The following is a 25,000-nucleotide window of genomic DNA, read 5'->3' on the forward strand; positions in this document are numbered from 1 at the left end:
ATTTTTCTTAATTCTGAGGTCTTTTTTTATTCCCCCAAAAGTAAACAATTTAAATAAATTATTATCATAACCCATTTGCTACAGGTAGCCCTAATCTGAAGCTCCCCATACTTTCTACTTGTTACATCAATGTTTTTGTGGAATATCCAAGTCAAGTGGTGTTGTTCAAATTAGGCAGCTGAGATTGATAAGTAGTAGTTGAAAATTATGGAGAAAATGTGACATTCTCTAATCAATAGACCTCTTTCTTCATGGCAGCCAAATAAAATATTCTGTTTTAATGGTAATAAGCCTTTCTAGCCTTGCTATGACAAGCAACTTTCAAAATAATTTATTTTTAAAATGAGGGCAGTAGGTCTAATTAACATAAATACAATTAAGGGGATGGCTCTTAACTACCAAACTATTGCTATGGACCCCTTAAAATAATCATAATTTCTTGAGTGTCATTAATTCTACAGTTACCTTTTTTGCCAAGTCTCTGTCTGGTTCGACTCACAACCATATTTGGTACATTGTAAATCACATGACCAAAACAGAAAATGCCTTAAAACTCAGTGAGTTAACTGTGTTTTTCCCAAATTTTCAAAGTAACAGTACGAGAACAGTCTAACACAAAATCTGTAGTATGGAGTTTTAAAAAAGTTATTTCTTAAAAAAATCATGACATTATAAGGCCCTCCTTTGATACACTGTTCAAAATATCAGTGTCATTTTTTGTCCAAATAGAAATTCCATGCTACAGTTTTCACAAGATGATGAGTTGGTTCCCATCCGGTGGAAAAACGCCTCTTCCTTTTGTGTCCTGAGAGTTTTCACATGCTTTTCACTGAAACACACAGCAGAGGACTGAGACTAGTTGCGCCTGTGCGTTCTGATCGAAGTCATGTCAAAGAACCATCCATGCAACCTTTTTGTAGGGCTCTTGACTTAAAAGCTTCCTTAATAGCAACCATTGTCTTTCTGTAGTTAAAGGGGATAGGTCACGCTATTTTAGGTAATTTTGTTTAATTTTGTTAATTATGAGCTCTAAACGTCAAATTGGCAGAGCAAGAGTCTTTCATTTTCAAAATCACAGCCACATAACAACTGAGAATGATTTTCTAGCTTTGTAAATGACATTTTAATACAGACTGATGTAATTTTGAAAAACGGTGGGCCGACGTTTTTCAAATTTACCCAAATTCAATCCATTTCAATCCTCTCCAGTTTTGTCCATCCATGTCCCTTCTTGGCTTTCCTGCATAATTTTTGTTAGAGATCTTCTATAGTTTTGAACAGTTATTTTGATATTTTAGTTAATTCTATGACCATTCAACCAGTGCTGAAATTGCCTAAAATTGTGTGACCTAGCCCCTTTAAGTGCCAAATGTGGTCACCATTTATGACAGTGGTCTATTGTGAAGGAAAGCAGCTTTCTAAGACAAAAAGACTAGTGTTGGTGGGATCCGGTTACTTTTTGATGGCCCCACATATTGCCAAAAAAATATATTTTATTTCAAAAGATGAAAAGGTCAAAGGTCAAAATAAAGCAGTTACTGCACAAAGAATTGCTTGCAAAAACATCAAGGCCTGAGCAGTATCTTTTGTCCACTCAAAGACCATGTCCCCTTTTAACTCCTTCCCTATAAGGGTGATACATGTACATGAATTACAAGTACTTTAATAGAGATGATTTTACATGTTCTCTGTCTAATGCCAGATGATTTTACTTGTCAAGGGGGGCGTTTCAGGGGTGAAGGAGTTAAGCCCTTGGGCTATCTGGGACTGGATAGATGATAGTTGGCTTAGCTACAATAATCCCGAAAAATCGCCTAAAAATTGATCCGGATAATCTCCCATAAATGTTCTACAAACTCTCCAAAGTTCTAAAAATCTCAAAATTTTACTAAAAAATCCCAAAATTTTAATACAAAATATCAAAATTTAAAGACCCTTATTATAAGTTAAAACAAGCCAGCTACAAAATAGCTGTTGTGGATAACATAAGTTCAGTATGATTAACGATTATTATTTAACCCACAGCGTTGATGCTGCCTACATGCACTATTGTGCGTCTCTGCTATGTTTTTTTCTTTGACAACTAACTGCAACAGAATTGTGGGATAAAATAACTGAATGCTCAAACGGCTGTGCATTAAGCCATGAAACCTCTTCATTCTGCTCACTCTTAAATTACAAGCAAGAACTTTTTTTTTTTTATTCCAATCTCTAAATAATTAGTTTTAAATGCATTTTACAGATTTTTTTGGCTCTAAAAGCTCTAAAAAATCTTGGAACTTGCTAACTTTTCAGCATCTAAAGATCTCAAAAAAAAAAGATTTTTGTACATACAGCTAAGCCTACCTGATAGCTGTCAATCCAGCTCCTAGACTTCTTTGATTCCCTTAGTAGGAAAGTGCTATACATTGTAATAACATGGTCACAAGTTTCGAGGCCTGTGTAATTCTTGGTTTTATTTCAAGCTTGAAAGATACCCCATGAACTGTTTATGTTCCTTTCTAAACTTTACTTAGAAAATATTATCTTACCCACAATAAATAATTATTATTCAAACATGTGACTTAACCCTTCCTCACATGAGAGCTGTGAAACTTACAGAATGATGTTACTCTGGTTTGTCACTTGTTCGATAGATACATATTAAAGAAAAACCAGGCAAAACATTTGGCAGTATATGGGACTAACCCTAACCCTAACCCTAAAATAATAGTCATTGTTATCTTATTTTTAGTGGCTGTTGGTGAGATTGCCAATTTTACGGCATATGCCTTTGCTCCAGCCATTCTTGTCACTCCATTAGGTGCCATTAGTGTGTTAGTAAGGTAGGTGTGTTACAACCATTAATTTTAACAAGCTTGTCTGTAGAACATGCAAGGAGACACATGTTGCCTTGTTCCTTTGCATGTTGTTTCTGTTACAGAAACTTGTAAAACTGTTTGAATCTTGCAAGCAACTATTTCAAACAGCCAAGAAGATTTAGTTTTTCGGATTTTGACGCAGAAATTTTCGTGGTAGTTGAACCTTCCGCTTGACATCGTCTAGTTCCCTTGCCAGTGCGCCAGATTAACCTCAGAGATATAATAAATATCTTACTTTAACCTCATTTTCTCGGTCCGTACTTTAAGTTACGGATCCTTGTTTTTTCTCCTTGATCTATGGCCCACGCACTTCGGCCATAAATCAAGGGGAAAAAACACAGATTTGCCCATCATAAAACTGCCCCGTGAAAAACGTACTATAGTACGTGACTCCAGCCATAGCGATCCGATAACTATGTTGTTACGACCCAAAATTAGCCAGAGAACCGGTAAAAACGCTCTGATTTCAATTTTATGCTCATTTCTCGATCATAGAACTTAAAAGAATGCCAATTTGGCCCAATTGTATTTTCGATTTCTCCCACAGATTTGCCCGTCATGAAACTGCCCAGTGAAAAATGTACTATAGTACTCGACTCCAGCCATAGTGATCCAATAACTGTGATTTTACGATCCGAAATATGCCAGAGAGCTGCTAAAAATGCTCTGATTTTAATTTTATGCTCATTCCTCAGTCATAGAACTTAAATGAATTCCAATTTGGCCAAATTGTATTTTGGATTTCTCTGCACGGATCTCGAACTCGGTTAGTAAGAGGTATGTAATAGATTTGACTCTAAAACCAGAAGATTTTACTTGTCATTGGGAGGCGGTTCAGAAGTCAATGGTTTAACAACCTCTACATCAACCCCATCATGTCCCCTTTATAACTTTTACAAAGAGGGTATGTAAGGAACTAAATTTATTTTGAATACTGTTTGAGAACTTTAAATGGATCACAGCTGCATCAACTGTTCTTTGTTTGGGAGATTCATATTTTGTGAACTGGAAAGTAAGAGAGAAAAAGAAATTTTGTTGGGAGGTCCAGTTTGAACAGAGATTATTGCACATGTCACACTAACTTGCAGACACTGAAGTTCCAGTAATTTAGAACTTCAAAATTAAAACAATTGGACAGAAACGTTTACTGGTAATAAATAAATATTCTTTGCTATTAATTTTGGTACTAAGAAAACTACAACCAAAATTTTGGGAGACGTTTTGCTTTCTACTGGTACATTTGGTTTCTCAGTCTTTCTACCTTTTGACAAGAAATATTAACTGAAAGTTCTTGCCACAGCAGACACCCACTCACTCTCACCCACCACAGACACCCTCTCTTGCCACCAGACACCCAGTCACTCTTGCACACCTGACCTGATGTCATTATGCGTATTGTTTAGCAATACCCACAAAAAGAAAATTCTTGGTTAGATTTTTAAGGTTACGGTCAGAATGTTCATGAAAGGTCAGCAACTTTCATCCAAATTATATTCTGTAGAAGGTCAGACAACTCATTATTGCAAGGAGGAGAAATGAAAAATTTTCATTACCACTTTTGACTCATTTTTTTGTATGCCTGACTTTGTGTCTTTCAGTGCTGTGCTAGCTTCATATTTCTTAAATGAGAAACAGAATCTTCATGGTAAAATTGGCTGTGTCTTATCGATAATTGGTTCTACTGTGTTGGTGATTCATGCACCACAAGAAGAGGAAGTGAAAGACATTGACGACTTGGAAGTAAAACTTGGATCATTTGGTAAATAACTGCAAGAAACAATCATCAAATATATCATTTGTAGGGTTATGAGTAATTTTTCACTGGCTGAGTGAAATGAAATAAGTGAAAAATGTTTTTCTCATGCACCGCTGTTATTTCCGGTCTTTAGTGTAATGCTACTTGTATTAGCTTTGAATTTGCAATAAAGGTCAGGCTTGCAGCTTGCAGCAGTCAGCTTGACATGCATGGCTACCAGCGGTGTGTGAGAAGTCATGTTTTAGTAATAACTTTCTGCTGTTTCATTAAATTTTAGATAACAATACATGATGATCAACTTCTTCCATAAATTTTAGATAGGTATTTACAAAACATGGACTCCGAGATAATTTAATGAAGGCATCTACAGATTCTTTTTTTCAATCAATTTTGCTCCTGTAGTGCAAAAATTGTGGGTGGGCTGTATTTATGCAAGTTTTTCATCTCTCCCCAGATATTATGTCCAGAAATACCCCTAATTAAATGCACACTGATTTCAATAAGCATTACAAAGACTGTGTCTTCTTGCTCTTCTCCCCAACTCACTCAATGTTTCAGAATACAGACAATTAATGTCACAAAGCGTCCCCCAAATGCTTCTCATGACAAGTAAGGATAAACAGCTGCGTTTCCCCTAAGCTTAAAATAACACTAACCTATGCCCTGACCTTAGTGATGGAAATAGCTAGATAGCAAAGGCTTAGACTTAAAATTGTGGGTCGGCTGTATTTGGGCTTTATTCCGCGCACCGGTGGCTCAGTTGGTTGAGCACTGGGCTGCAATGCGGGAGATCTTGTGTTCGACTCCAGCCGGACCAACACTCAGGGTCTTTAAATAACTGAGGAGAAAATGCTGCCTTTGTAATGACATCCGCAAATGGTTAGACTTTCAAGTCTTGGCGGATAAGGACTAGAAACCCTAGTTTGGTTCGAGTTTATTGAGAAATATATATTTATCTCATGGTTTTGAGCCTTTTTAGAATTTAAAGCATTAGGAAAAGTGCTTAGGTAAATAGCTGTCTGTTCAGTACAGATGATCACTCGCTTAGATAGCCAAAGTAAGTAACAGATGTTGACACTATTTTCCGGTCGCCATATTGGTGCACCATAGATGTGCACCAACATGGCGTTTTCATACTGGGCTCTGTAAATTTCCGCAAAACATTTCGACGAATATCTGAAGTTTGGGGAAAATGGATGGTTTTCGATTTATTTTTTTATTGCATGACAGTGAAAACGATCTATACCTTTCAAGATCTTTGAATTGAGGGACAAAAAATATTATTTAACAGGCTGCACTATTATATATTAAACATATATTTGGGCTCAAATCTTATCTTTATCTGACGCTTTTCAAATGTCAAGGTGGTGTGGCTATTCAGATTCAAGAATCCTCTACAAAGTTAATGTGGAATGGATAGAAGATGAGGTTATAGAATACGAAATTATAAAATAATTATTTATGATGAAAACTGAGCTTAATGTATTTTTGTCATTGGTGTTTCAGCACTTGGGTTTCCTTGCTTTTTACGTGTTCCTCTTTCATGTTCTCTTTCTAGGATTTGTGGCATATGGTGTTATTGTTATTATAATTGCGCTTGGTTTGATGTTCTTTTATGGACCACGCTTTGGAAAAAAGAACATTTTGGTGTATATTTCAATCTGTTCCCTGATTGGTTCCTTATCTGTGATGGGATGTAAAGGCCTGGGGCTTGTAATTAGAGAGACAGCTCACGGAGACAATCAGCTGACCAATCCGGTAGCATGGGGATTATTGATTGCTGTTTTAGCATGTGTGACGACTCAAATGAACTATTTGAACAAAGCTCTTGATATCTTCAATACCTCATTGGTCACTCCAATATATTACGTTATGTTTACAACATTAACAATCATTGCATCCGCAATTCTGTTCCGAGAATGGGAAGTAATGGACAGTAAAGACACCATCGGAGCAATCTGTGGGTTCTTGACAATCGTGTTTGGTGTGTTTCTTTTACATGCATTTAAAGACGTTCACTTCAGTTTGAAGGATGTTCTTCAGTTCTCTACACAGCCGAATGGTGCAACAAGAATACGGAAACCTGGTCCTGTGATAAATGACGAGGCTCAAGCATTCCTGATGCATCCAATGGGTGTAAAAGAAGAGGAAGAAGAAGAAGTGGCAGCATTTGCAAATAACGCAAACCATTTGTGATACTTATTTTAAAATACAATTGTTTTTTAATTTTATGAATTGGATTTAAAAATACAAATAGGATGGTCAAATGTACTTAACATATTTATACCAAAATACATGTATTTTTTTCACTAGTAGCTCTTAAACTCAACGTTGAGTAGTGTAAATAGCAGTTTCTACCACAACCTAGATTGGATTGGCTTTCTATAAATTAATTATCATGGAAATAAAGTTTTTTAACTAAAAAAAGTATCTTAGTTTTCTTTCTGCAGAATGTATTGGGCTAGGATGATCAATGAGTTAACAGACAAAGGAAACTCAAGAAATAATTGAAATTAATGATTCATTGGTATTCTATTGCCTTTGCCTTCGTTATTTTTCATTTTTTTTTTTTTTTCATTTTTGTACAAAATGTAGGTGATAAAGTACTGGTGCGTGTTGTTGAACTTTTTATCAAAATGCTGTCATTGACCCACTACTGTTGTAACGGTCTTGGGCAGCACTTGATTCTAGTGTTTTGTTGGTGTTAAGAATGAATCATGAAATACTGTAGCATTAGCGATAAGTGTTCACTTTGGCTGACAGTGGCATGTGATAAAATTTGCTGAAATAAGGATTGAACTGAATATCATTCTTATGCATTGTGTAGCCTCCCACCCAGATTAATAGGGCTTTACCTATTTTTTTCCCATGAGCTGAAAGAATGTGCTAAAAAATTGAGATCGTAATATTATTAATGACTAACTTTGGGTTTAGAGACAACACAGAAAGGGATTCTTGATCACTTGTTTCTTTTCACAATACATTATGTCTTCCAGGAAAGAGATTGACTATGATAAATAAATGACTTGTAGTTGATATATGGTTTAAAAGCCAATACTGTATGCCATTACTGTGTAAAAGTTACGAGATGCATGGTATTGCCAAATACTGGTTCTTTTTACTTTTGGAAGTTATATTTGTGAGACAGTCATTTCTTCTTGAATTTCCGCTTCCAAGTCAAGGCATCTGAGCGATCTTGGTTTGTGATTGGGATTGTATCAAGCACCTTTAGGTGAGGTAGGGCAGAAATCACATACTGCTTGTAACCAGGAATGTTCTCTATTGGATTTCCATGCAGTGTTACACTAAAGAGTTCTGGAAGTGCACCAAGTTTGTCAATTTCTGACAGCTTCTCGATGCTGTTTGCATGTAGGTACAGAATCTTCAATTTGGGGTACTGAAGTAACACCTAAAACAAATTTAAAACATCTGACATGTTAATTGATAACTGGCTTATGATGGATTAAAAATTGGCTCTGAAACCTGAAGCTTCAAGGAGGAACCTTAATTCATCATGTCTTTGTATTTAATATTCAGTTTGCAAGAAATTAACTTAAGACTACATACACTGTAGCTACCTCGTCAATGGTTGAGATGTCATTGAATGATAAATCTAGCCAAGACAAATCATATGGGTTTTCCAATAAATGTTCAAGCGTAGAACTAAAGTACTGAAGGTCTGAGATGGCATTGTAGCAGAAGCGGAGGATAGTCGCCTTGTACTTCTGTTGTCCTGACTCTGTAGTTGTCTATGACACAAAGAAAGATGATTTGCACTTGAGAATACACAGACTGAGGTAAACTTGTGGCGACACATCACGTCACATTTTCTTTTCTTTTTTTTTTTTTTTTTTCACCATACCCATTTTATGAACCTATGAGTTCTGGCCCCGGTTGTTCAAACAATGGGATAGCGCTTATCCACCGGATAAATGACTATCCAGTGGATAAGTAATAGCGAAACCAATTGCCCTACCCAATGGATAGTGATTTATTAGGTGGATAGCGTTATCCACCTTTTGAACAACTGGGGCCTGGGGCCCTTTTCTCGAAAGTCCCGAAAACTTTTCGGGTCCGAAAAGCCATTTGTGAAACTACTAACTGCTTGTTTTGGAAAGCTGATCTTTGAACATGCCTTTAAGGTGACAAAAAGAAAAAGGACTGTGAAGTTTGATGACTTAAATCCTCTCCGTTCTTAAGATGCAAAAGAAATTGTGACACCCGAAAATGGCCTGTAAAGTTTTGGGACTTTCGAGAAACGGGCCCGTGATCTTTTAGCATGTTCTAATTTAATTATTATTATTGTATGTTCTATTGAACTTTGTTAGGTAAACCACCTTTAGGCTTAGAGGGTTAGCCAAATTGAGGGGTACTTTATTCGTTTCTGAGTTTTCGGGGTCTTGGGGTTCTTTAATAGGGTCTTCGTTTTCGAGACACCTTGGTTACAGGTCATTGTTTTACCAATACAGAAACTAACCTAAACATTCATTACAGCTAACCTTAAGCCTAATTATGCATCAGTCAATTCCAACTGCGCCCTGACCTGTGACTTGTGACCTGTACCTGCCCGTATATAGGTGGTTTTCACGTTACGTCATCGTCGCCATGTTGGTGGACGAAAACAAAAGATCTCTTTTATGAGCTCCTTTTGTTCGTCCACCAGAAATTGTACATTGCAGCATTGTTATATGTGTCTCTAGAGATTGGTTGCAAACCACCTATATGTTCTCTCTCTCTAGTTTGAACATTCTTAACCTCAGGATCCTTGCTTGTAGTTGAGAGAGATGGGAAGATCTTGACGCTGGGATTAGATCCATGTAAACTATATATTCTTGGTTGGTGCTTTGTGAACAACAAGTAAGCGAAACTACCTTTCAACGACACCGCCGTTAGAAAGTTACGACAAATTCTAAATTGAGTTAATTCTTGTTGGCCATTGACAACTTAAGATTTCAATCATGTACAATACCTTGACAAACTTGTGTCGTCCGGGTCTCGGTTCTTCATCCATGGCATCTATTAATACAAAAGTGTCAAATTGTAATGATGCTGCTCATCGGTAAACTGACAGCTAAGTTGATACAGTCCCTGTACAATGCAAGTTCGCCTCGTGTACTGAATATAAATCGTGAGCCCGTCACTTACCTTGAATTCCTGCCAATGATTTAAAGGAAAAATCCAGCGGAGGTGGGATTTCATTATCTGCATCAACTGCGGCCAAAACGGTTGGTTTAGATTTGCTCGACATTTTTTAAAATCTTCCACATGCTGGCTAACCAGACGCCATCTTTGTTTTCTCGTGACGTTTGACACCTAGTTGTCATGACAACCAACGAAAACAGTGAACATAAGGTCAGCGGATGACTTTCAAAAACAAATATGGCGGGTGATAACAGAGGTTGGTAGTGCTTGTGTTTAATAATTTTCAGACCGGTTTTAAGTCTCTCCCATTGCATTGTTCCCCCTTATGATGACTCCATATTTATAAGGCATAACATAAGGGAATTTCATTTCCAGAAGTTCAGAAGTTGGTTCACGTGGCTGAATTTAGCACAAATTTGGGGACATGCGTGGGAACTTTTAATAATATCGCTCAGCAGTGACATCCCCCGCCCCCCACTCTTCCCCCATCCAACTCTATCACTCAGCTCTTCTCTGGGATTACATTGGCATATGCCTACAACTATTACTGTCAAATATTAAGTTTGTTTCAAATCATTTGTCAGATTCTGACTGGTTCATTTTTATTCTACAGGCAAAACAGTCGTGGAAGTATCCTTTCAATTCCCTCGGAATATATAAAATAGTGACCATGCTTTAAGAAGGGTAGCGCAATAAATAACAATTATTTGCCGTAGGCAAGGTGAATATTGGTGAATAAAAGCTGAGAGAAAGTTGAAGTGTTTATTCACCGATATTCACCGAGCCTGAGGTGAATAATTATTGTTTTAGTATAAGGTAGGTGATTATTGGAAAAATATGCATTTTCTTCAAAACAATTAATTTCTTCGTCTGTCACCCAACAAAACGGCTTGTGGCCATTTTGAAAGAGTCTGCTTAGGTGATTATCATGTAATAATCACTTCAAGTGCAACCAATCAGTGCGTAGAATGTTTGATAATCACCAATGTAATTACACTAAATCCTAATACTAATTATTGACAGTTAAAATTTTTTGTAGTGTTAATAACTCACTGAAAAATTATGTCCCCATTAAGTCCTTCATTTTTTAGTGAAAAACAGCCCAGTTTATTCTACGCCCTTTAAATGAAACTAAAGTTTAGTGAAGCACTCATTCATCCAAAAAGAGTTTCTTAAGGTTTACCATGGGTTCCAGAGAAATTTTTTGTTAATTTAAACATTTTGCCACATAACAATAAATTTACATTTAATGATTAAAGTTAAGATAATATATATGGCAAGGAAACTTAAAAGAAACCAGGAGGCTTATATACAAGGTTAGGTTTCCTCCCAAAGCAGAAAGAATTGAATAACACAAATATAGAGCAAGACATTCAGTTAGGTGTGACACAAGAATTGGATCAATGAGGAAATAAAAAAAGAAAGGAAGAAGTTAATAGTTGTTGATTTAAAAAGCACCAATATGTTCAATGATATTCAACAGATTTCTCATTGTTTTCCCCCAAAGCACCTAGGCTTAACTAGGGGGATTACAATAATACAAAATGTTTTTAATTTATTGTTTATTATATATATAGGCTTCTTTTTTTTTTTCAAGGTCGGAGAGAATGCTCAGCTGTTTTAAGTCAAGGACTTATCCTTTTTCATTCTCAACCATAGATTTCAAATTGATAAGTGCTCTCTCTTACCTTGAAAGAAAATTCCTTTGGCATCCAGAGTACTTAAGTCTATTCTCACTGATGTAGTTTAATAGATACTCAGCTTTAATGATATGAATTTTATTGCAACAACATTGAAAATGAAAGATTTCGTTGTTTCAGGTGTTCACGGTTTTCCCGGTCCCACTGTAACCATTGCAACCAGAAAAACCATGAACACCTGAAATATGTCAGGATATTTCTGTCTAACCACGCATCTGAAATCCACTTGCTAAACCACAGAGTGTTTGCTGTTGTTTGTGCAACAAGAATGTCGGCTTTAGATTTGCCAGGTAATTGGTTTAATTTGAGCTAATTCTGGTCGTTTAAGCTCTGAGACTACTCGTAAAGAAACAGAAGAGTGCATGTATTTGTCCTTCCACTGATCACTGGCACTCCGGAGCAACTGTTGCTTTCAACATGTGGCGCCACTGCAAATATCTGAATTATGAGTTATTCCAGTTTGTGGTTTTGGCGTGTGAAGTACTTAAACATGATTGGCTTAAGATTAGTAAGCATTCCTGGCATATTTTAGGTGTTCACAGGGGTTTCAAAAACTTTTGAAGTAGATTCCTGGGCTAATCAATGTAAGCGATGGTCACTCTTGTCTTTTACAAGGGTTTGAATGAAAAGCAAGGCAGAGTATCCAGCGGTCAGAGGAAAATTTCTGACAAACAGACGATGTATACTGCCGGTAACTGGCTTCTGATGAAACCTCTGTGTTCACGGTTATCCTGGTTGCACTGTGACAGCCCAACAGGCAAATGAAGGGGTCAATTTCTAAAGAAATTGTGGTGCTGTGTTGTTGGGCAGTAAAACATGAAAATTTGGTCTTATCAAATGAGTTTTAAATAAAGGTAAATTAAAGGGGCAATGTCATGTTATTTATTAAAGGTGTTTAGGGGAAATCTGTTAGTTTATCACAAGTTTAAAACTCAAATGGTGATGTGAAATTCCTATACTGATAAAATTATCATTGCATAACAAACAAGACGATTCTGAGAAAAAACAACTTTTATCCAGGCAATTTGCCGTGAACTTGAAAAATATCAGGCTGACCTTTTTCAACAGAAATTGATTTCATCAAACGAGTTGATAAAGGTCGAATAACCACCATGAAAGAAATGAAATGTGCCAGTTTTTTCAAAAAACGGGGCAACACAGACTCCACTGTCACCACAGGCAAACATTGTGCCCAAGAAATCGATCGAAATACCGCACTACAATCACCACAAAACGAAGAAACCAACAGAATTCCATTCACCCTCACCTACCATCCACAAAACCTTGCAGTCAAAAATGTAATTCTCAAAAACTTCAAAATTCTCCGCAGTGATCCTGAAACTAAACACATCTTTCCTCTACCACCACTTATTTCATTCAAACGCGACAAAACCATCTATTAGGTAACTTTCTACGGGTAGCTAGGAGCGCTTTCGAGTCAGACAACCAACCAGGAACTTTCAAATGTACACACACACAATTCAAAACTTGTCCCTTTATTTCTAACATGGGTTAAGATCTCAGGACCTAATCGATCTGCTAAAATCACTGACCACTTTACATGCATCTCCGCAAACGCCATCTACTGCATACCCTGCACACTATGCAAAAAGATCTACATAGGCGAAACAGGAAGAAGATTGGCGGACCGCTTTCGCGAACACCTACGAGATGTAGAAAAAAACGACAGATGCCTCAAAACCAGTTGCACGCCATTTTAATCTGCCTAATCACTCCCACCACAACATGACTATTTGCGGCCTATCCTTACACCACGGAAACACAGAAAGCCGTAAAAATCTCGAACAAAAATTTATTTTTCAACAGGGCACACTCTATCCACGTGGAATCAATGAACGCCTCTCATTCCATTAATCTATTCACAAATTCATGTCACCCTATTTCTACCAATAGCAAAGCTCCTCCGCACACATGTAAACCTACAACAAGCACAATTCCTCTATTCGCTCCAACGAAGGGCTAACGCTCGAAACGTCAGCTTTCCAAATCTTTCACGGTGGTTATTCGACCTTTATCAACTCGTTTGATAAAATCAATTTATGTTTCAATCTCCCACCGACACAGTACCACAGTTTCTTTAGATACTAAAATTTTGTAATCTTTTTCAAGATTACCCAAATGCAATCTGTTTCAAACTTGTCCATTTGTGTCCATCCATGCTTCGCTTTCCCTTTTTGGTTGTATTTCGTTTGTGTTGTTCAGTGGTTTAAAGTGATTTTTTGCAATGTTTCATTCTACCTTTTGGGCATTTTGGGTGTCCTGAAAGTACATTATTTTGCGTGACATAGCCCCTTTAAAGTGCTACTACTTTATGATCAAATTTTTGTCCCTTGAATTTTTAGCCTAAGGTTTAATTATCATATAGAATTCCAAGAAAGATGATTAAAATTGCTGTTTACCGTTTGGAAATATCTGCATTGGTTCCGGAGATATTTAAGTTTGAAAAATGTGTAAAATATGCAAATGAGATTAGTGATGATGTCATTCACTCAACCCAATATAAAATCAAGTATTATAAATAGAGCTATCTTGGTCAATTTGTAGCAGAGACCATTGAAACTTGGTAGGGTAATAGTTATACGGGCAACACACCTTCAGTTGTAAAGAAATTGGTTCCCATGGCAACTCACTCTTTCCCAGTTCCCTCTAACCTGATTCAATATTCTTGGTGATTATAAGCTAGAAAAACATTTAGCAAGGCAACAAACTCGACCTAAACTATCTATATGCCTGCAGGATCATGCAGATGAGGCACCATTGGTAAATATCAAAATAGAATGCCAAAGGTGGCCAACAAAGCCATTAATATCCCTAAGGGAGGTCTGGAACCCAGTATGTTGTCTTGGTAACAAAATCTTTGCCCATCATATTTTATCATCATTCAGTTGAGTTTATGATGTCATCACTTTGCTAATTTGCTTATTTTGAAAACTTGAATATCTCTCAAACGAAAAGAGATATTTGAAAATAGTAAACAGCATTCTACCTCTCATACAGACTACATGTTTATGTCTTTAAATGGCTTAGATAGGAAAGATGCAAATTTCATCATAGTAGCACTTTAACCACCACAAGAAAGATTTGTAAGCTGATGTTTTGAGAGTCCACCTTATGCAAATCCCACCTCCTGACAACTACACATCCCAGTTGTCACTATCCAATGGTTTCAATCTGTACAAAGATTTAAGTATTTGCTCACATATCTGTGAACATGCATTCTCTAAGCACACATAAGTAAAGCGAGTTTGAAAACCTTTTTCAATGCTTAATGCAAAGTATATGTTACACTCTGGATAGCGACTTATCCAATGGATAAAGTTATACAGCATGTCACTATATATGAACAACTAGGGCCTGGTCTATCCTGTCTCCTAGATAATCTTTTCTATCAGCTCATTATCATAGGACCATACTTATTAAAATAGAGTTTAATGTAATTTACCTGATGAGGAGCAAGTGTACCCAGTGCTTGGCATGGCGTTGATGTTTATTGGTGTACAGTGTTGTCTGCATGCTGGCGTGCCATAATAGCAACTGGCCCACCGGTTAGCAAATGCGATATCTAATCACAGTAGTAAGAGGAATACTATAATCATACCACCAATACTATAATGACCAGGGCCATAAGCACTGGCCCGCCAGTTAAGTGTTACTATAATTATAATCATCATAATTATAGTTCATTCCTTGACTCTCTACTAGCTATCATCTTTACCACTACAGATTTTTCTTTTTCTCAACATTTACTATGCAATCATTTTTTGCATCGCTGAACTCTTGCTCTATGTCTACAAAGGTACAGTCTGGGCGATTTTATTCAGAGTTGAGGTTTTCTTATTTTAAATAATGGCACCTCATGAAATTTGGGTGATGTCTTTTGCGTGATAAAATATGGATGTTATTGTTTACCTGTAAGCTATGTTTGTGATAAAAGAATTTGTGTTAAAAGTCCATGTTTACTGTGCATTAATTGGTGTAGTATGGAAATGCAATTCTTTGTGCTGTAAGCACTAAAATATATCAGTGGGTGGAATTATAGCATGAAAAGGCCTTATGTTTAACAGCAGTTTTGAAAAGAGCAGTTCGACTAGGATATTCTCAAAAATTTTGATAGCTGTTAAAATTCCTGTGCCTGACCAGGTTAAGAGTAAATATTTGATTTTCTTAGCCACTGGCATAATTACATTTAAATATTTATTACAATATGTAACATTATATTGAAAAACAGGTACGTGTCATAGTTAGTCAACTCCCAACAGGCGCTTTCTTCTATTTGTTCATATTATGGAAATAATAATTATGAAAACAATTTATTATAACACAATATACTATTTTACAAGTAGTAAATAGGCCTCGGGGTTTTTAAGAGGAGTGTGGAGAGATTTTTGCTTTAGTGAACCATTCCCCTTACAACGTGAATGCCGGAGCCAATTAGAATGACTTTGGGGATTACAGCTTTTAGCCACCTCTCACTGCAGCACTCCTTTGTAATGCAACCTTTAGTCATGGCAAATAAATGAATAAACTGAATTTTTACAGATCCATTCTTTGGGAAATCCAACAAGCTAGGTTTCTAGATGTTTATGTCAATGGTTGCTTAGTATTTTTTTGGTATTGGAAATCACTTGCACCCAGGGTGCTCATAATAAGATGCATTTTGTTTGATATCCAAGTATAAGTAGGGAGCTTAAGCAACGACAACCGGGACGGCAACGAGAACGTCACAAATTTGCATATTCATTGGGCAAAAACAATAGCTTTGCACGCCCTGCACGTGCGTTTTTCACTTTTGTCCATTTCTTTGCCGTCGTCAGCAAAACTGCAACGTGAAATAGCCAATTTTGAGGTTTTATGAACAACGTTAGCACTTGAGGATAAATTACCATTTTCTCCCCTAAATTAAGCGCCGTTCCTACCAATGTCATTTTTAAGGAACTACCACACCCCTGACATATCAAAAAGGTTGAAATAGACACGAAGCGATCAAAATAAAGCGAATGTATATTTTGAGATGACGTTCTCGTTGCCGTCGCCGTTGTCGTTGCTTAAGCTCCCTAGTGTCTCATTAAGACAGTAAGTAAGTCTACTCATTTTGCTAAACTATAGGTAAGTGTCAAGGGGTAACAGGTTGGGGTACCTTGTACAAATGCAGCTGTTAATCTTTGCTTGAGGAGTAGAGTTCAAGGGACACTTTAATAGTGGTGTCAATTGTCTGAATTTCCAAGACACGAGTGGTGTTGTAGTTTAACGGAGAAGGGCAAGTGGAGACTTGCTTGCATTTGTGGTTGTATCCATTGGAAATTATTGTACAAACAAAGCCATCGCTTGGTTTGCAAAGTTCCAGAACTTTGTTCTTGAAACCACGGCAATGTATTGTGACCCACTCCTTCTCAAAAACATTTGTCACTTCTTGAGGTCTACTAAGAGTGATTCTGCTTCTTAATATTTTGCAATCATGGAAACAACTGCCTTCCCTTCACCAGAAGGCCTGATACTCCGGCTACTTTTAAAAAAAGTGCATAGTGGCCAAAGGAAGAAAGGAAGTGATTTTAAAATCTAATATAAGGTTTTAATGTATTGTATTTTTGCAGGAGTACTTTTGCCATACCCTGACACAGGAGTCACACTGGGTATTGAAATCTTCGTTATCTTACTTCTGGCTTTCTTTGAGGGTGTCAGGCTTTTCCTTGGTAGGTATGGAGGTGGTGTTAAAACAAAGAGAGAGGGAATATAATAACAAGAAAAAGAAAAATAATGAGAGTATGGGGCATGCAGTAACAGCAATACATGTAGAATAACCTCTACATGAACTTCAGAAACAATTATAGAAATAGTAACAACGAGAGAGAACAATGGAAAAGACAACAAAAATAACAACTTTAAAAAAAACAATAATGGAAGCTCCAATGAATATTATTGGTTGCACCATCAATTCCTGCCAGGTGTCAAAGGCTAATGTCACAGATGTCAGGTCAACTTTGGCAGACTAACAACAACTACTACAATCTTTATTTGTACTTGCACTAAACCAACCATTAGATTGAAAATAGAGGAAATTAAAATTATTGAACTCTGCTTTTGATATTCTGTTTCCGAAGCAAAACTTTCCCAGCCATTTCATTGTGGTGTGTGATGATAGCCATTATTACATACTGAACAAAATATTGCATTCCTGATCGATTGTTCAATGACGAATGCATAAATGTGATATAGAGTGCAAAAGAGGTTATAGAGTGCAATACAGAAGTTGCTGTGGAAACAAAGCAATGGAGCTTATAATAAATAAAAAATAGTATGAACTTGCTTTTGCATTTCAAGATTTCTGGTCACTCATGATGTTTTGAAAGTTGTCAAACTGCACTTGTCTATGGCTTGTGCAATTTTCAGAACTTTCAAAACATCATTCATGCCCATAAATCACAAAATGCACTCGCATTCATACAATTTCCTATATGGATTGGAAAGTCACTTAAAGGTCCACTTTAAGACCTCTCGAGGAGACCAACGTTTTAACCCTTGATGCCTCAAACGCCCTAGGACACCCCCGGTTGACGATTAAAATCATCTGACGTTAGAGGAAAATCTGTCAAGTCTCACTCCCAGGAATCAATGGGTAAAGAGCATTTCGTTGGCGGTGTGATGATTACTTTAATTTACTTCTGATATGATTGTATTATTTTAGTCTTCTGTATTAAGAACGGTGCCTACTAACTCAAAGGTAGTTTTGCCCCGGTTTATGATGATGCAGAAAATGTAGATCTTAACAAGTGTTATTAAAATCCAAAAACAAAATTAATGGGTTACCACACATTTTTCAGAGATAATATTGATGAATAATATTTGTAAAAAGCTTTAAAATACAAAGCAATGTATGGCGTTCTTTCTCAAATTGAAGCTTAATTATCTCTCAAAAATGCATAATTACTTCCAATTTTCTTTTTGGATACCAAGAGTACTTACTAAGATCTACTTTCTCCGGATAGTTTTAAACTGCACAAAAATATCCCTGTATTAATAAGCACAACCCATAGGAAATCCAAGTATCTCGAGATGCGCAGAACGTATGTGCAATAACAGTAGTAGGCGCCGTCCTTAATAAATGCATTTTTATGGCTCTCGTCGTAGGTTACAAGGGAAATCTAGCAGAGCGTACATTATCTCTGGGGCTTTCATTAGTGCTTGGTATTCCTGTGCTATTCATTGACTTGTTTATTTTACTGTGGCAGACTTATGTGTAAGTACATTCATGATATTATTTCTCTTTGTAATCTCCTTCACAGCCAGTGAGTATAGAAAAGCATTGTGTTATGACTCTGATCCTAAACATCTTCATTGGGGACTCTTAGTTCATTAAAATCCTAGACAAGAAATGGAAACTTCTAAAGCACACAAACAGCAACATTCATGAGAACTTTTTTCTCAACTTTTATTTTTGTATTGTTCCTTATAAGTCCCCTTTAAAGATTCCTGTTTCTCACCAGCCCTAGCAATTCCTCTGTAGTTCTATGCTTCTTTGATATTAAATCAGGCTTTCAAGACTTCCCTCCCAATCAGAAGTTCATTTTTTTCCCCGCTTGACAAGAATGTGGATAATTTTTAGGCTTGTCAACGGAGCCAACAGGTTTTTCATTGTTTTCATTGCTCATAGTATTTTGTTTCAAGAATGTCCTTATATCAAACCCCACGCATTAATGATAATTTTTTTCTCTTTCATTTTCTGTCTGATCTTAAGTTTAAGGATAGAAGCCATTCTTGTGGGTATCGCCTTGGTTTTCCTTGGGCTTGAAATGATCTTCAGCATTTTTGCCATTTTTACCTTTAAAAGGTAAGCCAGTCGAACTCCATGCTGTACTCCAGAAAAATTGAGAAATTAGCAGATACAATTTGTGAATTAAAAGAAAGAAAAAGTATTTTCATATTGCACTTAAAGACTGACTTAGCTGTCAGAGTAATTGGAAAATTTAACTAATGTTTCCTATTCCCTATAAAATTTCCTAACTATGACCAATCATAACCTGCGTACCTGGCAAATAACGAGCGGAGAGTGGGCAGGGCTGCTGTGATTTCAAAGCCTCCCTTCCCATTCTCCGCGCGGTTTCGCCGCTTGTTAGTTGTCTCCCGCGCCAACAAATCCCGCCAGCCACGCGGGCTAGACCAATCACAGATCAGTGAGGTTTCTCCTTCAACTGAAGCTATGATCCTCGCAGTTATGAGCACAATTTGAACAATTGCGTAGAGAAGTCTGAAAAATTCAGGACTTCAACGGGGGTTTGAACCCGTTACCTCGCGATCCCAGTGCGACGCTCTAACCAACTGAGTTATAAAGCCACTGATGTTGGAAGCTGGTCTTCTGTGGGTTCAAATTTTCTTTTCAGGTTTTCAGACTTTTCAGGCTTCTCTACGCAGAACTTTGCTAAAATTGCGTTCATAACTGCGAGGATCATAGCTTCAATTTATTTCATATCCGCAGTTCATTATATGATTCAATTAATGTGTGAGCATACATCATTTCGTTCGTAGGTTAACATAGTTACACAGGCAACCCACCCCAGAAAACACAGTTTTCATAGCGTTCACAAGTCCTGTGGTCTTTTAATAACCCTCTTTTGCTTTTTACGTGTCTCCAAAAATGTGGCATTTTCAAGAGATTGAGAGAAAACTGAATTTCTTACGGTGCTTACTTTACCTTTATCTGCTTGTTCGATAAAAAGCAAGTTTTCGCACGGTACTCCCACCGACGTACCACCCCTTTTGTATAAGAAACTACATGTAACACAAACCCACAAATGACCAGCTCCCTACGTCAGTGGCTTTATAGCTCAGTTGGTTAGAGCGTCGCACCGGTATCGAGAAGTCACGGGTTCAAAGCCCGTTGAAGTCCTGAATTTTCCAGGCTTCTCTAGTAGACTCAATTGCAAAAATTGCGTTCATAACTGCGAGGATCATGATAGCTTCACTTGCTTTCATATCCGCAGTTCATATATGATCCATTTCATATATCATTTCATTCATTAGAACATTAGAAACTATCTCCTCAACGCAAGTCGCACTTCCATTAATTGATACGTAGGTCAACTCAAGTTCTTTTAGGAGTGGGAAAACTAGAATACGCGGGGAAAACCTCTTGAAGCAACCCCACATAAAGGGCCATAATGTATAATGCCAAATCTGGGAATCGCACCCCAGGACACATTGGCGGAAAGCAAACTCTTGGTCTTACAATAGGGCCCACCGAACGTTATTTCCACATCTTATCTTTTCAGTGGCTAATATTAACCCTATTATTATCCCAGTAAAGTTCATATGAATGTTAGTGCTTCACCCCTCCCCCATGCAGTATCACAGTATGCAGTACACTAGTGTGTGTGCAAAATATTTAGCACTTTAAGGACTGGTCCCGAGGGAAACAGTTCATTTTGTTTTACGAGAATCTCAATGTTTCCCCGAAGCGCAGCCGAGGAAAATATTGAGACTCGTGGGAAATAAAATGAACTGTTTCCCGAGGGACCAGCCATTAAGTGATTTGTTATATAGAAAAAAAGAAAATCGTGCAATGGCAACAGCAACGGCGGTCGTCGGTCAACTTTAGAGAGCTTACGAAACGACGACGCCGACGGCAACGACGACGCTACAAAGCAATAGGTTTAGTGAGCAAAAACAATGGCTCTGCACGCGCTGCACGTGCGTTTTACATTTTGGTACATTTCTTTGTCGTCATCTCCTAAATGACGACGTGAAATCACCAAATTCAAGGTTCTGTGGAGGACGTTAGCACAAGACGATGAATTTTCAGTTCTCTCTCTACGCTTCCAACCCACTCATACAAGTTTAATACCTCGATAGTTACTACACATTTTTAACGCGAAACGACATGAAATAGTTTCGTAGTGATACGAATAACGCGAACTCGTATTTTAAAATGAGGTCCTCGTAGCCGTCGTCGTCCTCGTTTCGTAAGCTCCCTATTCGCGGGTAAGAGCGTACTGTTACCCTCTGACGTCATAGACTTTCCACTGTTGCTCGCTATAAGAGACTTTTGGCGGGAAATAGTTTTATTTTTAGGTGTCATGTGACCTCGAAGTAACCACTGAGAGCGCGCGCGCTGCTGGGGAAAATTTTCAGCTATAATTAGTTATGAGTGTTCCACAACAAACTTTAAAGCTTATGCACTGACAGGTGGTCTTTGTTTTTAGACACCAAACGATGTTGAGATGATGGTTGATTCTACAATTCTATCACGCTCTCTGCGAAGGGAATTTTCTGGAATATGATGGTATCTGTTGCTTGCCCGGCGGAGTGACAGAGTCGAGATGAATAATTTCGCTCGTCTCGCGCGGACCTTCCTCACGTGCGTTTCTTCGACTCGCGCTCAAATATCCAGGCTCCTTCATCTCGGAGTGTGTAACAAGATTTTCATGCTGCAATTTGCCAGACACCAAGGGTCTCTTTTCCTTTGCGATGTTGGCTACCGCATAGCGAATAATTAGCCTTTTCTTCCTGGACAAGTAGCCGGAGATGAAAAAAGATGACGGTTCCTCATCGCGTAGGCTTTCTCGCGAGAAGAAGATGGCATTTGCCAGATTTCTTGAAAAGTTATCTTCCAGGAATTTCAAGAATCCTTGTTTTTTAACGCTTGATGTTGTTTTTCTTTCCTTCACTCCACTATTTTTTTCTTAAAGAGAAGAAGCTTTCTAATGGCAATTAGAAATGTTCAAGTAAGCTCGTGCGTTTCATTCGAAACCTCGTTAACCTTATTATGACGCATCAGTGTGTTGAAGTCACCGTGTCTCTTGTCATTGTCGTTATTCTCTTTTTAAACAGTCAAATTCAAGCTCCAAAACGTTCACAAAAGCTGACAGAACACAGAACTTAGTTTAGGGCTCAGCGACGCAATGTCCAATTTCCTTCCTTCCATTGAAGATGCGAGGAAAAGTTCGCTTCCTGCCGCTAAGAGAATCTATTCTGCGATGGATTACTTAGAAGGAGCCGGAACTTGCAATGGTGGCTCGGCTGGAAAAAGGAGGGCAGCCAAGGGTTCGAAGAAAAAGGCAAAGAAACCAAAACTTTGTACGACAGAACAAAGCGCTCTCGAGAAGGCGGAAAGAGCGAAGGACTACTCGCGAGACCTAAACTCGCGGAAAGAAAAGGCCAAACTCGCGCGAGAACAGAGCTTAGCTCAGGACAAAAATCAGGAAGAACTCCGGGAAAAGGGACTGAGGGAAAAAAGAAGGTTAAATGAACTTTTTTCAGTTTACGCTGCGCAACAAGGCCCGTCTTATAGGGACAGTGCTAGAGTGGTCAAACCTAAATTTCCTGTTTTGTTAAAGAGTGCCAAAAGTCGCGTAATTTCACGGGAAAAGCTTCCGTATAGCCCTCTTCCAAATTTGTCCTCTGGTAATAGACTGGATAAAGAGTCTCAAGAATAAATCTGACTGCGTTTTTTAGGAAAAAATAAGACAGTCTTAGACAAGGGAACGCATTCGTGGTGGATCCAACGTTTTATCAAGTGATATGATGTAATGAAATGAAATTGAGGAAGCGTGTATAGTACAATTCAAACGCGTTAAAAGTTATTCTTTGTAAATATTTATTGTCTTTCATAGCATTTTTTTATGTGGCTTATATAATTTTATTGTTCTAAGTTATTATCAGGAAAGGAATTTGAAGTCGGTTGAGTTCATAAATGCGAAGGAAAGTTGTTAAAGGATTTCACCATATTTGTGAATACTTGTAAATATGAAAGAAATTAATGATAGGTCAAGTGTCTTATTAAAGAATATCCAAGTCGTACCAGAATGGGACTCACTCGAGTTCGGCCGCATTTTCAGAGTGAGGCCTCATGATAGTTAAAAATAATTACTATCACATAAACTTAGCACTTGACTCGCCTTGGCAATGAGGCGAAAAGGTTAGAGAGGAGAGGGTGAGGACTGGCTCATTTCCCGAATCAGCGGCTGGTAATTAATCAAGCCTACAGGATTCCAGGCCCACAGTTTTATCCGGAATCCGCAACGATTTTCGAACCTCTCTATGAAACTATATGAATAGTGAACTTTTGGAATGGGCATAAAATGAAAGTTTAAGAGATACATGAAATTTCAGGTATTCTAAAATCATTTCAATGGGCCGATTCGGCTAACTCAATAGTTGTGGTTACACACACCTTGAGTTTAGGGCCTTCCGGAAGGTCAATGGCTCGGGTTTGGTTCAGCTGAGGTTTCATGTTACCCTTGGGGATGCGGTTACTCCCCTCGGGGTAAAATATTAGGGTATAATTAATTAGGGATCTTTGTGTATCAGCTACGTTCTGCTTTGACTAAGCCACCTCAGGGAGCAGGTAAACCGTATCATTGAGTTCAGGAACTGTCATGGGAAGTTCTTTTTGATGTATCCATGGAAATAACCCAAGGGCAGGTCTAGGGAAAGCGGTTACACACAAGAACGCCCTTGCCTGTTGGTAAACGCTATTTACCCATGGGTGAAAGGGCTAGTGTAACCACAACTAATTTTATACCCAATTCAATCTCTCGGGGTTAAGATTATTTTTGCATTGCATTTGCATTGTAATGTAGCATTCACATGTAATGTTATGAAAATGCTTGGAACAAAACGTTTTATTCCTAAAGGATTTGACTTGGGTACAACATTGAGTTAGCCGGATTGGTCTATTATCTTTCACGGAGTAGAACTTGAACCAGGAGTCCCTAAGGCTCTCAATTGACTACCTCCAAGAGTCCATTATCCAACAGTAAGAATCTCGTGTCAGTTTTGTTCCCATCAGCGTCAGAAAAGTGTCTATCTTTAAAGGACGGTGCCTACTATTGTGATTGCGCATACGTTCTGCGCATTTCGAGATACTCGGATTTCCTATCGGCGGTGCTTATTAATACAGGGATATTTTTGCGCAGTTCAAAACTATGCAGAAAAAGCAGAACTTAGCAAGTGCTCATTGAGTCCAAAAAGAAAATTGGGGATAACCATGCAATTTTAGCTTTAATTTGGCAAAGAACGCCATACAGTTTTTCTCTGTCCTTGTGTGGGTCATTTCCATTAGTAGGGCGAACGCTCACATGGTTCGTGTGGGGTAGAAGCTTAGCACTTTACATTACACTCTAATCAGTTAAGTCTGTTCAAATATAATTGCTACACGGCCAACGTTTGCAAAAACGTAATCCTTCCTTGTTGATTAATTCTTTTCGAAAAATGCGAGGTTACCCCCAATTTTCTTTTTGGATTTTAATAACACTTGTTAAGATCTGCTTTTCCCGCATATTCATTAAACCGCGCAAAAATACCTTTGAATTAGTAGGCACCGTCCTTGAACCAAGTTTTGCGGGAAAATAAACAACAGACCAAATGTTGTACCTAATTCAAATCTCCCGGGGTTAAGACTCCTTGTGTATTGTATTCAGTTTGCATTATGACGTAGCATTCACATTTAAAGGTGCTGAGGCACAAGGGGTCATGTTTCAGCGACAAGCCGCAGCGATGAAAGAACGAGTAAGGACTAACGTGCGTTC

General features: G+C 37.8%; 4 protein-coding genes across 5 annotated transcripts in view; 3 read left to right on the forward strand and 1 right to left on the reverse strand.

The window, feature by feature from the left end:
• The window catches only part of LOC138017864 (magnesium transporter NIPA2-like), an 8,707-nt gene extending 1,035 nt beyond the window's left edge, over nt 1–7,672 (forward strand). For both annotated transcript variants that reach the window (XM_068864846.1, XM_068864847.1), the window contains exons 4-6: nt 2,735–2,825; nt 4,460–4,620; nt 6,176–7,672. In XM_068864846.1, the coding sequence (XP_068720947.1) occupies nt 2,735–2,825; nt 4,460–4,620; nt 6,176–6,813 (890 nt within the window). In that variant the 3' untranslated portion in view covers nt 6,814–7,672. The remainder of the gene's footprint in view (nt 1–2,734; nt 2,826–4,459; nt 4,621–6,175) is intronic.
• On the reverse strand, nt 6,820–9,928 carry LOC138017865 (leucine-rich repeat-containing protein 51-like). Its single transcript, XM_068864848.1, has 4 exons — nt 9,763–9,928; nt 9,587–9,633; nt 8,196–8,366; nt 6,820–8,026 (listed from the first exon to the last, which is right to left on the reverse strand). Exons 1-4 carry the CDS (start codon nt 9,863–9,865, stop codon nt 7,766–7,768), a joined length of 582 nt encoding a protein of 193 aa, XP_068720949.1. The 5' UTR covers nt 9,866–9,928; the 3' UTR covers nt 6,820–7,765.
• A 64-nt stretch (nt 9,929–9,992) lies between these two features.
• On the forward strand, nt 9,993–23,271 carry LOC138015570 (transmembrane protein 216-like). Its single transcript, XM_068862644.1, has 7 exons — nt 9,993–10,015; nt 10,373–10,389; nt 15,183–15,276; nt 17,072–17,170; nt 18,606–18,714; nt 19,213–19,305; nt 21,674–23,271. Exons 1-7 carry the CDS (start codon nt 9,997–9,999, stop codon nt 21,693–21,695), a joined length of 453 nt encoding a protein of 150 aa, XP_068718745.1. The 5' UTR covers nt 9,993–9,996; the 3' UTR covers nt 21,696–23,271.
• LOC138015568 (uncharacterized) lies at nt 22,373–23,271 on the forward strand. The gene has a single exon (XM_068862643.1). It carries the CDS (start codon nt 22,373–22,375, stop codon nt 22,904–22,906), a length of 534 nt encoding a protein of 177 aa, XP_068718744.1. The 3' UTR covers nt 22,907–23,271.
• Nucleotides 23,272–25,000: the final 1,729 nt, after the last annotated feature.

Source organism: Montipora capricornis, chromosome 9 (assembly GCF_036669925.1).
Source record: "Montipora capricornis isolate CH-2021 chromosome 9, ASM3666992v2, whole genome shotgun sequence".
Lineage (NCBI taxonomy): Eukaryota > Metazoa > Cnidaria > Anthozoa > Scleractinia > Acroporidae > Montipora > Montipora capricornis.